The sequence below is a fragment of the Ylistrum balloti genome, unplaced genomic scaffold (genome assembly GCF_031769215.1).
Source record: "Ylistrum balloti isolate Yb309-2 unplaced genomic scaffold, AGI_CSIRO_Ybal_v1 Utg369808, whole genome shotgun sequence".
In the NCBI taxonomy this organism is placed as follows: Eukaryota; Metazoa; Mollusca; class Bivalvia; order Pectinida; family Pectinidae; genus Ylistrum; species Ylistrum balloti.
Genome location: NW_026781982.1, coordinates 659,672 through 673,556, shown reverse-complemented (window position 1 = coordinate 673,556; position 13,885 = coordinate 659,672). Strand labels below are relative to the sequence as shown.

At 35.0% G+C, this 13,885-nt stretch overlaps 1 protein-coding gene across 2 annotated transcripts; it reads left to right on the top strand.

Moving 5' to 3' along the window:
- Positions 1-1,872: 1,872 nt before the first annotated feature.
- On the top strand, positions 1,873-13,833 carry LOC132544712 (vacuolar protein-sorting-associated protein 36-like). 2 transcript variants are annotated; one of them, XR_009554011.1, is made up of 14 exons: positions 1,873-1,969; positions 2,676-2,744; positions 3,111-3,181; positions 3,601-3,715; positions 5,155-5,232; positions 5,354-5,470; positions 5,972-6,049; positions 7,183-7,317; positions 7,802-7,867; positions 8,212-8,276; positions 9,663-9,747; positions 9,960-10,036; positions 11,307-12,587; positions 12,671-13,833. XR_009554011.1 is itself a non-coding variant. In XM_060208353.1 (13 exons), exons 1-13 carry the CDS (start codon positions 1,874-1,876, stop codon positions 11,401-11,403), a joined length of 1,149 nt encoding a protein of 382 aa, XP_060064336.1. In that variant the 5' UTR covers position 1,873; the 3' UTR covers positions 11,404-13,833. The 2 variants fall into 2 exon arrangements, 1 of the variants encoding a protein (XP_060064336.1); XM_060208353.1 differs by having other exon boundaries at positions 11,307-13,833.
- The last annotated feature ends 52 nt before the right edge of the window (positions 13,834-13,885 follow it).

The following is a 13,885-nucleotide window of genomic DNA, read 5'->3' as shown; positions in this document are numbered from 1 at the left end:
ATTTTCTATCAAACAGAAAACAAGTAAATGAAGCGCAGTCAAAATGGCATGAAGTTACCAGTGGAATACCTCAAGGATCTGTGTTGGGGCCAGTTCTATTTGGCATTTTTATAAATGACCTACCGGATTGGGTACTATCAGAAGTATATTTGTTTGTAAACGACACGAAAATTTTCAGAGAAATGAAAGACGGCAGTGATGCGTTACTACTACACCAAGACCTCGACCAGCTATATAAGTGGAGTGAAAGATGGCTGCTTAAATTCCATCCAGATAAGTGCGAGGTCTTATCCATTAAAAATAAAGGGAAGCAGGTTAACAGAAGACAGTAGCAGAGAGATTTTGGAAAACGTTGACAGTGAAAAGGATATCGGAGTTACCATCTCACATTTGAAAAACACAATTACAGGTCAAGAAAGCAAACTAAATAGTTGGACTTATTAGGAGAATATTCTTATACCTGGACAACAGAACCTCCTGCCTTCTGTTCAAGGCACTAGTTCGGCCTTACCTGGAGTATGCTAGTTCGGTCTGGTAACCATACAAAAAGCGGGACACGGAGCAACTAGAGAATGTGCAGAGAAGGGCAACAATAATGCTACCACAGCTAAAAGATATGAACTATGAAGAGAGATTAAAACACTTAAAGATGCCAACACTTAAATACCGAAGAATGAGAGGCGACATGATCGAGGTCTTCAAAATAATACAGGGAATATATGATAAGAAAGTAACAGAACATCTACTGAAATTGAATACAGCCAGGAACACCAGGGGGAATTCACTAAAACTTAATTAACAGCAGTGCAACAGGGAACTCAGGAAATACAACTTCACACACAGGATAGTAGATACCTGGAATAGCCTCCCGTGGCAGGTAGTGCCAGCAACAACAACAAACCAATTAAAAAATAGACTAGACGCCTACTGGAACAAACACCCACTGAGATAGAATTACACGGAACACTATGTAGCAGACATCAGAAGGACAACATACACAAAATATGATGAATTAGAGCCGCCTATGGAGGACCAACAGTTCCTGTAGGCAGAGACAACATAAAGTTAAACTGCCAAATATTTTTATGGGGTTAATTTAAACGTGTAGTCATAGTCTGTTATTCAAAATCAACAATATGATTTAGACATGGCGTGCATAACTGTTTTGCATACCAGTACATATACTGAACCACAGTTATCAGAGGCGTAGCTTCTATAGAAAGAAAAAGCCCGGGCTTACACATAAAAAAATCCGTGCATAGAGTATGTCGGACAAAATTACCAAAGTAAGGTTGAAAATAAATATCAGGGGTTGATTTTTTGTCAAATAAATAAAAAAAAACTGTCTCAGAAAACGATTCAAAACATTTTGGAAATCATGAATTTCATTTCATGAATTTCATTTCATGATTTCAAAGATGCCTAGGCGGCCCCCAGACCTCTCGCCTGGGCTTACACATTTCTGCTTGGCTAGCTACGCCCGTAGTTACCAGACACAAATTATTGTCTGCTATTGTGCATACATGCATATGTTTATTGTGCAATAAATCTAGATCTATTAACCACTCTCGTATAACGTAATAATACTAAATTAGAGGACCTGAATACAGTGGTGCATCTTTTTTTTTAATAATTCGTGTTTTTTTTTCAATTAAAAGTTTTGCTATGTTATTTCAAAGACATTTTTTTTATTTCATTTCAATAATTTGTGAATGTTGAAATTATTTTGAAAATGACAGCCAGTGTCGTGGCAGAGATTTCCGGTATTTGGTTTGTAATTTGGAATCTGTAATGGTCTTTCAAAAGCTTAATTTAGTCGGTGTAATGTTCAGAGCGTTTATGTGACCTCGAAGTATGCGGAAAGCGAAGTAAAATGGACAGATTTGAGTGGGGTGACGATAGTTTTCTTCCAGGAGAACGACAAGTATTGCAGCAACGAGGTGTGGCTCTGTATGATGGCCATGATAAGGTATTGTAGTTATTGCTTCTAAGAATTAACTGTGTAACTAGATGCAATATGGGAACTGTGGGTGTAAAAAATTGTATACTTGTTTAATTTTCATTCTTTCAAATTATGAAAAAATATGGTTTCAACTGGTTTTATATAAAGTTATCAACGAATTGGATTGACTGGTTCTAGTTTGATTTAAACAAAGAAATGGAGTTTTCTTATGTATGCTGAGCTGTTTAGTCAGAACTCAAATGAAACTGTGATCACCAGGAAATTGTAAGCATTTTTAACTAACAGTTAAGCTGACATTGCGCTTGGTTGTAGAAATTAATGCTGATCACTTCAGAGTTTGGCCTTAATTAGGACGGGACGTGACTAGGTTGTTAAATATGCATTGACAGATGTAAACCGTATCATGAGCCATGTACTGTGTATACAATATATCCATTGACTTGGTGCATATCTTTTAGTAGCACTTGTTTAAGTCATAAATTTTCTTCTAATAACTAGGATGATAGAATAGATTTCAGAGAATGATAGAGAGCAAGATAAGGAATTCTGAAGAAATTTGTAAATAATCAGGAATTGGTTTTGTCTGAGGTACATGTAGCAAGTTGATTATGGTCTTCTCTACAATACCATTATGCAGTATATGTTGATACATGTAGATTTGAGTTTGGATTTTTTGCATATGTGTTAAATTCCTGTGAATGATATATTTCAGACTTCTTTTCAAGATGGAATTCTGGTTTTGTCCACACATAAGCTAATATGGAAAGATATCAGGGACAGGGTAAGTTGTACTGCATGTTTTATTATGTACTATGAAAGATATACATAGAAAGGACTTATTACTATGCAGATCATATCTGGATGTGCTGTTCATAAGTGGCTTTATGATACTAAAAGGCTTTGTCTGCTAAAAAAGAAATAGCAAAATGGAAATACCCCCCAAAAAGTTAAAATAATTAAAAAAACTATTTTTCGTTATTGTTGTAACGTAGGTCAGATTGATTTAAAGAGAAGGTCTCTCTAGCTAAGTAGTATAATAAACCAATAATTAGTGCAGCTATTTATTCACTTATAATCAGAAATGTGTTCTGCTTGAAATTTCACAGGAAAATATTTACAAGAAAGTTTTCACTTCAATTTGTTGCAGTCTCGTATTTTGGTATTACACCTGTCCCTCGTGGTGTTTCTGGAGGAACAAGCATCAGGATTTGCTAAAAGGTTTTGTTATTTTATATTACATTAATCTTCTTGCAATGCCATCTCAAGCAATAAGTGAGAGTGATCTGCCCCTTTCAGGGTCCTGTACCAAATTAAAGAATTTAATTGATAGTTTGCTGCAGACACAACATATGTGTTTTTGAAATTGTTGAACCTTCTTAGAGTAATTTTCAGTACATTTAGAAGGAACTAGTGTTCATGATCAGTGAATTGAGGGGAAAGCCAGCACATGAAAAGAAATCAAGGTTCAATAGCAAAAGCAGGATTCAGATTTGAATGTTCCCATTGATAATTATACTGATGGAGAAAATACTTTTACTTGATATATAATGTACACGAAACAAGTCCTAAACAAAACACCAGGTGACTACATGGTATGAATAAGTATTTCAAATTTTCATATTGTTCATTTTTGTCAGTGCCAAGATAGTAGTCCATCTAAATGCTGCACCAAGTCAAAAACCTCCTGGACCTGTGGCTCATAGTGTCAACAGTTTCATCAGACTCTCCTTCAGGGAAGCGGGCGAAAGAGAGGTAATTTATGTTTATAACTATTGTTGTTAGTTGAAGCATAAAATCCTTTAGAGTTTAAGCTGTAGTGACACAGTAGTAAGAGATGGATTAGATGTTACATGGTAAATTTAGAGCTTTTTAACGAATCCATAACATTTTGAGTAACCAAGTTTTAGAAATTTAGAGGTAATCTGCAGTAATTGGTAATCATTTTAAATCCATGTTGTGTCCTTTGCACTGATCAGATACCTCGGTCAAACTCTTCCTTATCAAATCAGATTATCTCCTTTATCACACTTCATTATTTTCCTTATGCACATGGTATTGTGTGCAACTGATAGATAGCCAGTTGCTGGTGTCAAGCTTGCAGTTGGCACATTTTATTCAAGTAAGGCACTTTGCCAGCTGTCTCTCTGAACCAGCAAATATTTGCTCAACTGGCACATGCCAATTTTGTGCACTTATCAATTCTGTAGGACACAATTAAGTTTCTATGCTTGTTTGCCATCAGAACGCAATGTATGTCAGTGCTGGTGATTAATGATTTATCTGATGTAGGTTACTGTATTGTCATGCTTAAATCTTCTACAGGTTATTTTACAAGAACGTCTATTCTATGCTTCAAAGTGTCTTATATTTTTTTTATTATCTGCACCAGATTGTCTCCCTTTTATCTGTGAGGTTATATTTTCTGCACTAGATTGTCTCCCTTCTATCTGTGAGGTTATATTTTCTGCATCTGTGAGGTTATATTTTCAGATTGTCTCCCTTTTATCTGTGAGGTTATATTTTCTGCACCAGATTGTCTCCCTTTTATCTGTGAGGTTATATTATCTGCATCAGATTGTTTCCCTTTTGTCTATGAGGTGATATTTTCTGCACCAGATTGTCTCCCTTTTATCTGTGAGGTTATATTTTCTGCACCAGATTGTCTCCCTTTTATCTGTGAGGTTATATTTTCTGCACCAGATTGTCTCCCTTTTATCTGTGAGGTTATATTTTCTGCACCAGATTGTCTCCCTTTTATCTGTGAGGTTATATTTTCTGCACCAGATTGTCTCCCTTTTATCTGTGAGGTTATATTATCTGCACCAGATTGTCTCCCTTTTATCTGTGAGGTTATATTATCTGCATCAGATTGTTTCCCTTTTGTCTATGAGGTGATATTTTCTGCACCAGATTGTCTCCCTTTTATCTGTGAGGTTATATTTTCTGCACCAGATTGTCTCCCTTTTATCTGTGAGGTTATTATCTGCATCAGATTGTTTCCCTTTTGTCTATGAGGTCATATTTCTTGCATCAGATTGTCCTTCTTATGTAAAACACTTTGTCTCCCTTACTCTACATATCAGATTATCTCCCATATATCCAAGTCTTTCCAACATGCACAAGAATTTGAACTGTATTGTGTGTTTTGGACTTTATCACTCATTAATGGTGTCCCTTGCGTAATTTTGCAGTTTAATCAGGCATTTTCTGAACAGCTTCAACATAGATTATGGGAACAAAGTATACCAACAGCAGTCCCTGGAACTAAGGTATTTACATTTTTCATTTTACCATTTGACTTTAATCTAATTCATTGAATGATATATTTATTTTAGTTCTATGTAACATACCATTTTCATGTCATTCCATATATCAATGACTTTGTTACAGAGCGGGAAACACCGGGCAGGAATTATGGGTATTGAACGATCTCTGAAACAAAAACAGAAAGATACAGATAAAGATATCTCTAAAGCTTTTGAAGATCTTAGTAAACTTATGGAAAAGGTGAGGTATGAAACATGTTGTATAAATGAAACACAACTGCTGACAGGTTGACATAGGATGTATCTATACTACCTGTTCAGACTTATTTATGAATATCAAGGTCAGTGTCTCTTAAATTTCTTAAAGTTTTATCTGTAGTCTGTCTCCAATGGCTACATATTTCATCCACACAAACTCTCTAAAGTCATAACATTACACTACTGCATGGATACCTTAGTAGCTTTAACTAAACTAAGTTGTGTGTATATAAGAAAAACCCTGAGCTGCCCTACTCCTAATGTATACATTGTCGAGAAGTGTTCTGCATTCCATAGTTATGTCTGTCCGTACAAAAATTATTTTAACTTAAACTCTCTGAGCTATTTCATGGCCTTTCTGATATTTTCTACATTCGAAAATAAAAAAATATATTCAAATTCATTTTTCTTTCAGAAATTTTACCATTCTACCATAGATTGTAGAACTAATATTTAATGAAAAGACTTGTAATATCTGTTACAGGCAAAGGAGATGGTTAACTTATCCAAAACGATAGCAACTAAAATAAAAGAACGACAAGGAGAAATAACAGAAGATGAGGTGAGTTATATATTTTCTACCCTCCGTGCTAGGTATGGCATTATGGTATCTGACGTAAGCAGTTCAGTTATCAAGGTTGTTTAGACATAAGCTTTCTTTTTCTGAAAAATTCAACATCTTTATATCTATTTGCCATTTATTTTGGATGGGATACACTTGGAGAAAAAAAACAAATGAAAATTAATATGATTTCCGCAACAACAAAAAATTTTTTTTTTTTACACTTCAGAGGTTTGTTAAAACTGTGAAATTTAGAATCACCAAAAAGAATTCAACCCATATCTAGAGTTTGTGAGGAATTCGTGCTAATATAAACAAACCATATTTTATCACCTGTGACAAAGAGTCACTGAGGCAAGACTGGTGTTGTCAACATTTTACATTAAAGTTTAGCTCTGCTGCTCAAGAGGTAGAATTCCGAGTTTGAAGATATCTAGCTCACAAAGTGGACACCTTAACATATCCATTATTTACAAAATATCTTTCAGATTTGAAACTCAGAAATTTAGGGATGCTGAGAAACTGCACATAATGTATTCGATAGTGTTTTGAAGTATTTGATATATTTTTGAGACAAAAAAATTTCAGGTTCTGAGATATGACTAAAAATCTTTATGAGAGATTTTGTTCACTTCAGTATTTAGTTTATGGTCATATTGGATCAAGTATCTCCTCCCTACTTTGTGCTGTAAAAATTGAACATATCAGACAAGTAGTCATGTCCTTCCTTGGGAAAAGTGAATTTTTTGGGGTATAAATGCTATATTTTAGTGAAGTTTTAGAAATGAAGAAGAATTTCCAATTCCTTTTTTTAATGTTTCATGATTCATCAAAATTAAACATAACTTCAGTATATATGTGGTGTTTACATTACATATCATTAATTTAGTGATTTGTTTCTTTTAAGTGGGGGGGGCAGGGTGGTGCATAAATTTAAGTGTATTTTACGTTTCGCTTAAAAGGATCATACTTACAAAGCCTGACAAGTGATTTATATTAATTACATTATGATGTGTGTACTTATGATCCTTGATTAGGATTTATGTTTGTGGAACTTTTGATGATATATGAAACCTGTTGCTTTTGTTTCTGATTAATACTCAGTATAAGCATGATATGTTTTCATTTTCAAGACTGTGAAGTTTAAGTCCTATTTACTCAGTATGGGTATTCCCGACCCTGTGACAAGAGAAACACATGGAACAGGCGACAAGTACTACTCGGAGCTGGCAAAACAGTTGTCCAAGGTCTTAGAGAAACAACTTCAGGTATTTATACAGCAATACACAGTTGTCCAAGGTCTTAGAGAAACAACTTTATTTGTATTTTTATACACAGCATACATACATCTCTCCAAGGTTGTAGAAAATCAATTTCAGCAGGTACTTTAACAGGACATATCAGGTCCATACAACTGATCAAGGTCATAGAAAATGTCTTACACACAGTTGTCAAAGGTCTTCAAAATACAACTTCTGGTATTCATAAAGATTTGGGGTTGGGGAGGTTACATGCAGTCGCCGCAGCTGTTATTCATACAGGACTTACAGTATTTGTCTAGAACAATGACTTAGGATATTCAAATAGGCACCAGGCTATATAATAATTTTCAGTCCTTTTAGCGAATGTTAAGATATTGAATGCAGTCATATAAACAATAACTAAAAATATCTAAGTCATCAGAATGTTTACTTATAGATATATAAATGATATATCCTTGTAATTTGTAAGTTTTAACTGATTTTACAACAGGAGTGTGGAGGAATTATGACATTAACTGATGTTTACTGTCGTGTGAACAGAGCAAGGGGAATGGAGGTAGGTGTCATACATATTAGAGAAATTTCTGAAAATTCCCTCTGACAAAGAACAAATGGCAAATTCAAGTGTAATTGTTAGTTTTTATAACATTTGCACAATGAATATACCAATATTCCAGCAGAAGGGTACATACAGCCCCCCTTCAAAATATGATCATCACATACTACTTACAGAAACAATGGATCATAAACCAGATATAGATATGATAAAATGTTTCATTGGTTATTGTAATATTTCAGATACATATATAAAGTTTGTTGTATTTACCATCCTGTCATTGAGAGTTGTGTGTACTTTAGATGTGTATCAGATTATAACATATTTTTGTTTTGTCTTTACAGTTGCTTTCGCCGGAAGATATGTTGCATGCATGTGAAATGTTAGAGTCTTTACGTCTTCCAATAAGGTCAGTTCAATCTCAACATCCTCATATAAGGTCAGTTCAATCTTTACATCATCTTATAAGGTCAGTTCAATCTTTACGTCTTCCTATAAGGTCAGTGCAATCTTTACGTCTTCCTATAAGGTCAGTGCAAACTTTATGTCTTCCTATAAGGTCAGTGCAAACTTTATGTCTTCCTATAAGGTCAGTTCAAACTTCCAACATTTGTTACTTTTAAATATATCAAGTATAATGTATATACATGATAAATTAATGATGAATTTTAGACTCACTTCTGAAGGTATGTTCATTATTCTACTGATGAAGTTTTAAACAAAGCTGCTCAACCTTAGGTTGTATGTGTTTCTCTCTAAAGTGAAGTCACAGTGACCTTTAACTTATGGCAAATTTGACTTCCATATTTTGTTACATTTTGAAATAATATAAATTTAATCTAATGCCTGATCCGAGGTCACAAGGTCGGTTAGCTGAAATACATACAATTGATCCAAATCCATCGTTAACTTATCTGAATAGAGTCAGGATCATGGTGTACAAGGTCAATATCTCTGTTTCTTTAAAGTTTAAGATATTTTGTTTCAAGACTATGATACTAATCAGAGTTTGATCAAATTAAATGAGAAGTTGCCCTGGTATGGATGAAGGACACAAGGTCAAGGTCAAATATTACACCTTTTACTAAATGTTTTTCATGACAAAAAGGCAAAACTAATAAAAAAAATAAGCAAAGGTCAAGATCAAAATCAAATTTTCTCTTCAACCAGGTCAATTTTATGGTACCATATTATCATTAAAGTTAGTTTAAATCAGATTGTTGGCAGAAATAAACTTTGTTTCATGTTTCAGTAAATTACTAATAATTTAGTTAAGTGTTATATTATGATAGTTTTACAAACAATATGATGTACAGATGTGTAGTAAATAATTTCAATACATTAGTACAGATACAGAGGTAGTGGTATTTTTGCTAGTATAGGTTATGCTAATGTGAACTGTAACATTGACACATAGGCAACCATGACAGTAATCTTTGGGTGGTCAGGTGACAATAATTCACACGCCGTCCACCTGTGTGTCCAGGGCTTGATTCCCCATCAAGGGTTAAAAGGTATGGGGTCACTTACCTGATCACGTGGGTTTTCCTGGGTTCCTCCAATAGCAAGAACTGTTGTGAACTTCCATCCAACCCAACAAATGTGACAATCATGAGTTGGAATCAACTTATTTCACAATTGTTGTAAAACAAAGTTTAATTTTAGTAGATTTTGTAGAAGTCTCCAACATCCAATGTCCAGTACATGTCTCCAGATACATGAGGTTTCATTTTGCTGGTAGACGTGTCTTTAGAAAAAAGTGCTATTTTTAACATAAAGTTTCTTTATGATTTAGATTAAAGGTATTTGACAGTGGAGTGATAGTGCTACAACTACAGTCACATGACGAGGAACAAGTGATAAGTGATGTAACAGACCTTGTAAGTACAAGGAGTTTCAGGAGTTCTATTGGATTTCTTACACAGATCAAATGTACTAACCGTACTAACTAACCAAATCACTTGTCAGACGTTGAGTCCAATAATTGATATCCAGTTATCTTAGGTCTCTTTTGCTTTGGTTGATTAAAGTTCTACAATGCTAACTCATCACTGCTGTAAAGACTTAATAAATGCTGTACACCAATTTACAGGTTGAAGAGAAGACGTCATTGACTGCTGAAGAATTGGCCCAATTACAAGGTGTATCTGTGATATTGTCTAAAGAGAGGTATGTTCTAACCTTATATTTCACTGGTACCTAGAAACCATCACCTATCGAAAATAATAAAAAAAAATTCCACTGGTGTCTAGAATAGTCACCTTTCCAAAAATAATGAAAAAAAAAATTCCACTGGTGCCTAGAATAGTCACCTTTCCAAAAATAATGAAAAAAATATTCCACTGGTGCCTATTAACCGTCACCTATCTAAAACTTATGAACAAAATATTCCACTGGTGCCTATTAACCGTCACCTATCTAAAACTTATGAACAAAATATTCCACTGGCGCCTATTAACCGTCACCTATCTAAAACTTATGAACAAAATATTCCACTGGTGCCTATTAACCGTCACCTATCTAAAACTTATGAACAAAATATTCCACTGGTGCCTATTAACCGTCACCTATCTAAAACTTATGAACAAAATATTCCACTGGTGCCTAAAAACCATCACCTATCTAAAACTTATGAACAAAATATTCCACTGGTGCCTATTAACCGTCACCTATCTAAAACTTATGAACAAAATATTCCACTGGTGCCTATTAACCGTCACCTATCTAAAACTTATGAACAAAATATTCCACTGGCGCCTATTAACCGTCACCTATCTAAAACTTATGAACAAAATATTCCACTGGCGCCTATTAACCGTCACCTATCTAAAACTTATGAACAAAATATTCCACTGGTGCCTATTAACCGTCACCTATCTAAAACTTATGAACAAAATATTCCACTGGTGCCTATTAACCGTCACCTATCTAAAACTTATGAACAAAATATTCCACTGGCGCCTATTAACCGTCACCTATCTAAAACTTATGAACAAAATATTCCACTGGTGCCTATTAACCGTCACCTATCCAAAAATAATGAAAACAAAATATGTCTGGACCAAGAACTAGTGTTTTCATCAATATCTACATTTGTATAATCCAAATTAAACTTGTACAATGTGTCAAACTTTTCGTAAACTGCCATTAGGTCTATGTAATTCACCACAGTTTCCAGCTGCTATTTGTTTGAGTTTATAAAATGTTTACACTTATTTTGACTGCATATATATTTCAGTAAAAGTTGTCAGATATTTCTTGTATAGAAACTAATAATTTTCACAGCTTTGTATAGGATGTAATTACTTTCATGGACATGTGTAATATAAATAATGAATGTATACTTATAACAATGCATGAAAGTGATTACCTCATCAGAACAACATTGCATCAGTAATTGCCTGCTATATTAAACATTTTTTTATAATTACTATTACAGGTTATTGTTGACGGAGAAAGTTGGTGGAATATGTAGAGATGAAACAGTAGAGGGACTTAGGTTTTACAGCAATTTCTTTCTAACAAGGACAGATTAATGTCAACTATTTAAGCATATGGAGTCAGGAAAATGGGCCATTTTCGTTCCAAGTTTCAGCAACAGGGTTATGAATTATTTGGTTTAAAAGGATGTTTTAAAGGAAAGTAAAATAAATCTGTGTCCAGCCAACATGTTAAATCTGAGCCCTATGATTTCAAACTGATGTTAACAGCTTCTCTTCAACTCTACGTCACAAACTATGTAATATAGCCTAGATAGCAGGAAAGGGGAACAACCCATTTGTTTCCACTGAATGAAGTTAATAAAGATGGAGAACAAGATAAGACTAGGTTTAAAGCCTAGACATTACTACAACAAGATTATTGGTGAAAGGATAAACAATGCACAACAGAGAGGTCACAGGATCAGTGGAGGCTTTATTAATAAGGACTGTCAAGTTGATATTGGGATAAAGGAGTTAAAGCAGACAGTGAGGTAACCACTCCCTGTCAGTGCTTACTGTGGCTAGATAGTGAGGTAACCACTCCTATCAGTGCTTACTGTGACTAGATAGTGAGGTAACCACTCCCTGTCAGTGCTTACTGTGGCTAGATAGTGAGGTAACCACTCCTATCAGTGCTTACTGTGACTAGATAGTGAGGTAACCACTCCTATCAGTACTTACTGTGACTAGGCAGTGAGATAACCACTCCCTATCAGTGCTTACTGTGACTAGACAGTGAGGTAACCACTCCCTATCAGTGCTTACTGTGGCTAGACAGTGAGATAACCACTCCCTATCAGTACTTACTGTGACTAGATAGTGAGGTAAACACTCCTATCAGTACTTACTGTGACTAGGCAGTGAGATAGCCATTCCCTATCAGTGCTTACTGTGACTAGATAGTAAGGTAACCACTCCTATCAGTGCTTACTGTGGCTAGATAGTGAGGTAACCACTCCCTGTCAGTGCTTACTGTGGCTAGATAGTGAGGTAACCACTCCTATCAGTGCTTACTGTGGCTAGATAGTGAGGTAACCACTCCTATCAGTGCTTACTGTGGCTTGACAGTGAGGTAACCACTCCTATCAGTGCTTACTGTGGCTAGATAGTGAGGTAACCACTCCTATCAGTGCTTACTGTGGCTTGACAGTGAGGTAACCACTTCCTATCAGTGCTTACTGTGACTAGGCAGTGAGATAGCCATTCCCTATCAGTGCTTACTGTGGCTAGATAGTGAGGTAACCACTCCCTGTCAGTGCTTACTGTGGCTAGATAGTGAGGTAACCACTCCTATCAGTGCTTACTGTGGCTAGATAGTGAGGTAACCACTCCTATCAGTGCTTACTGTGGCTTGACAGTGAGGTAACCACTCATATCAGTGCTTACTGTGGCTAGACAGTGAGATAACCACTCCCTGTCAGTGCTTACTGTGACTAGATAGTGAGGTAACCACTTCTATCAGTACTTACTGTGACAAGACAGTGAGGTAACCACTCCCAATCAGTGCTTACTGTGACTAGACAGGGAGGTAACCACTCCCTATCAGTGCTTAATATGACTAGACAGTGAGGTAACCACTCCCTGTCAGTGCTTACTGTGACTAGACAGTGAGGTAACCACTCCCTATCAGTGTTACTGTGGCTAGACAGTGAGGTAACCACTCCCTATCAGTGTTACTGTGGCTAGACAGTGAGGTAACAACTCCCTATCAGTGTTACTGTGGCTAGACAGTGAGGTAACCACTCCCTATCAGTGTTACTGTGGCTAGACAGTGAGGTAACCGGATAAGTGGTGACTGGATTGTGTGATTTATGATCCATGAAGGTGGGTTGATAGTTTAACATCCACTGAAAATCTTCTGTCCAGGATATTGTCTATATTCTATATATCATTAAGGGGCAGGTTTTTTTGGACTGCAGTCACTTGTGACACCATGCAGATTTAAGACTAGATGATAATGATAATAGTGATGGATAATTCGTTAAAATCCATAAATGGCTTTTTGATGTAGTAAATCGATTAAATTATTGGCTGACTGAATTCAATATTCATAGAAAGGGAATATATTCTCCATTACAGTAATATTTTTATTTTTTTGTTAATTTTAACTTAAAATACTTCACTTACGTTGAATTAACATAAAAATGAATTGGCAGTTAGCATCTTTATTATATTTAATATGATATATTTTTCATGGAAAATACGAAGGTTCTGATGATTGATTATGGAAATTGTAATCGAACATAGCAAGAGATGAGGTTAAACAATTAGATGATTGATTATATCCGAGCATCATCCCATCACTATATCTAACTAGTGGAGAAGTGTTACTGAGTGGATGGTACTATACAGCCACATTTTAGAGGTGAATCATGTATTTTTGTTAACTGTTTAAGTAAAAGATTATAAATCAAGTTTCATTAAAGGTTTCTGTAGTATGTTTTTTGTTGATAAATGAAAATTAAACATTCAGTATTTACCTTATATGAATTTTGTATTATTATTATTAAAATAGTATTAATATTATTAATCGAAA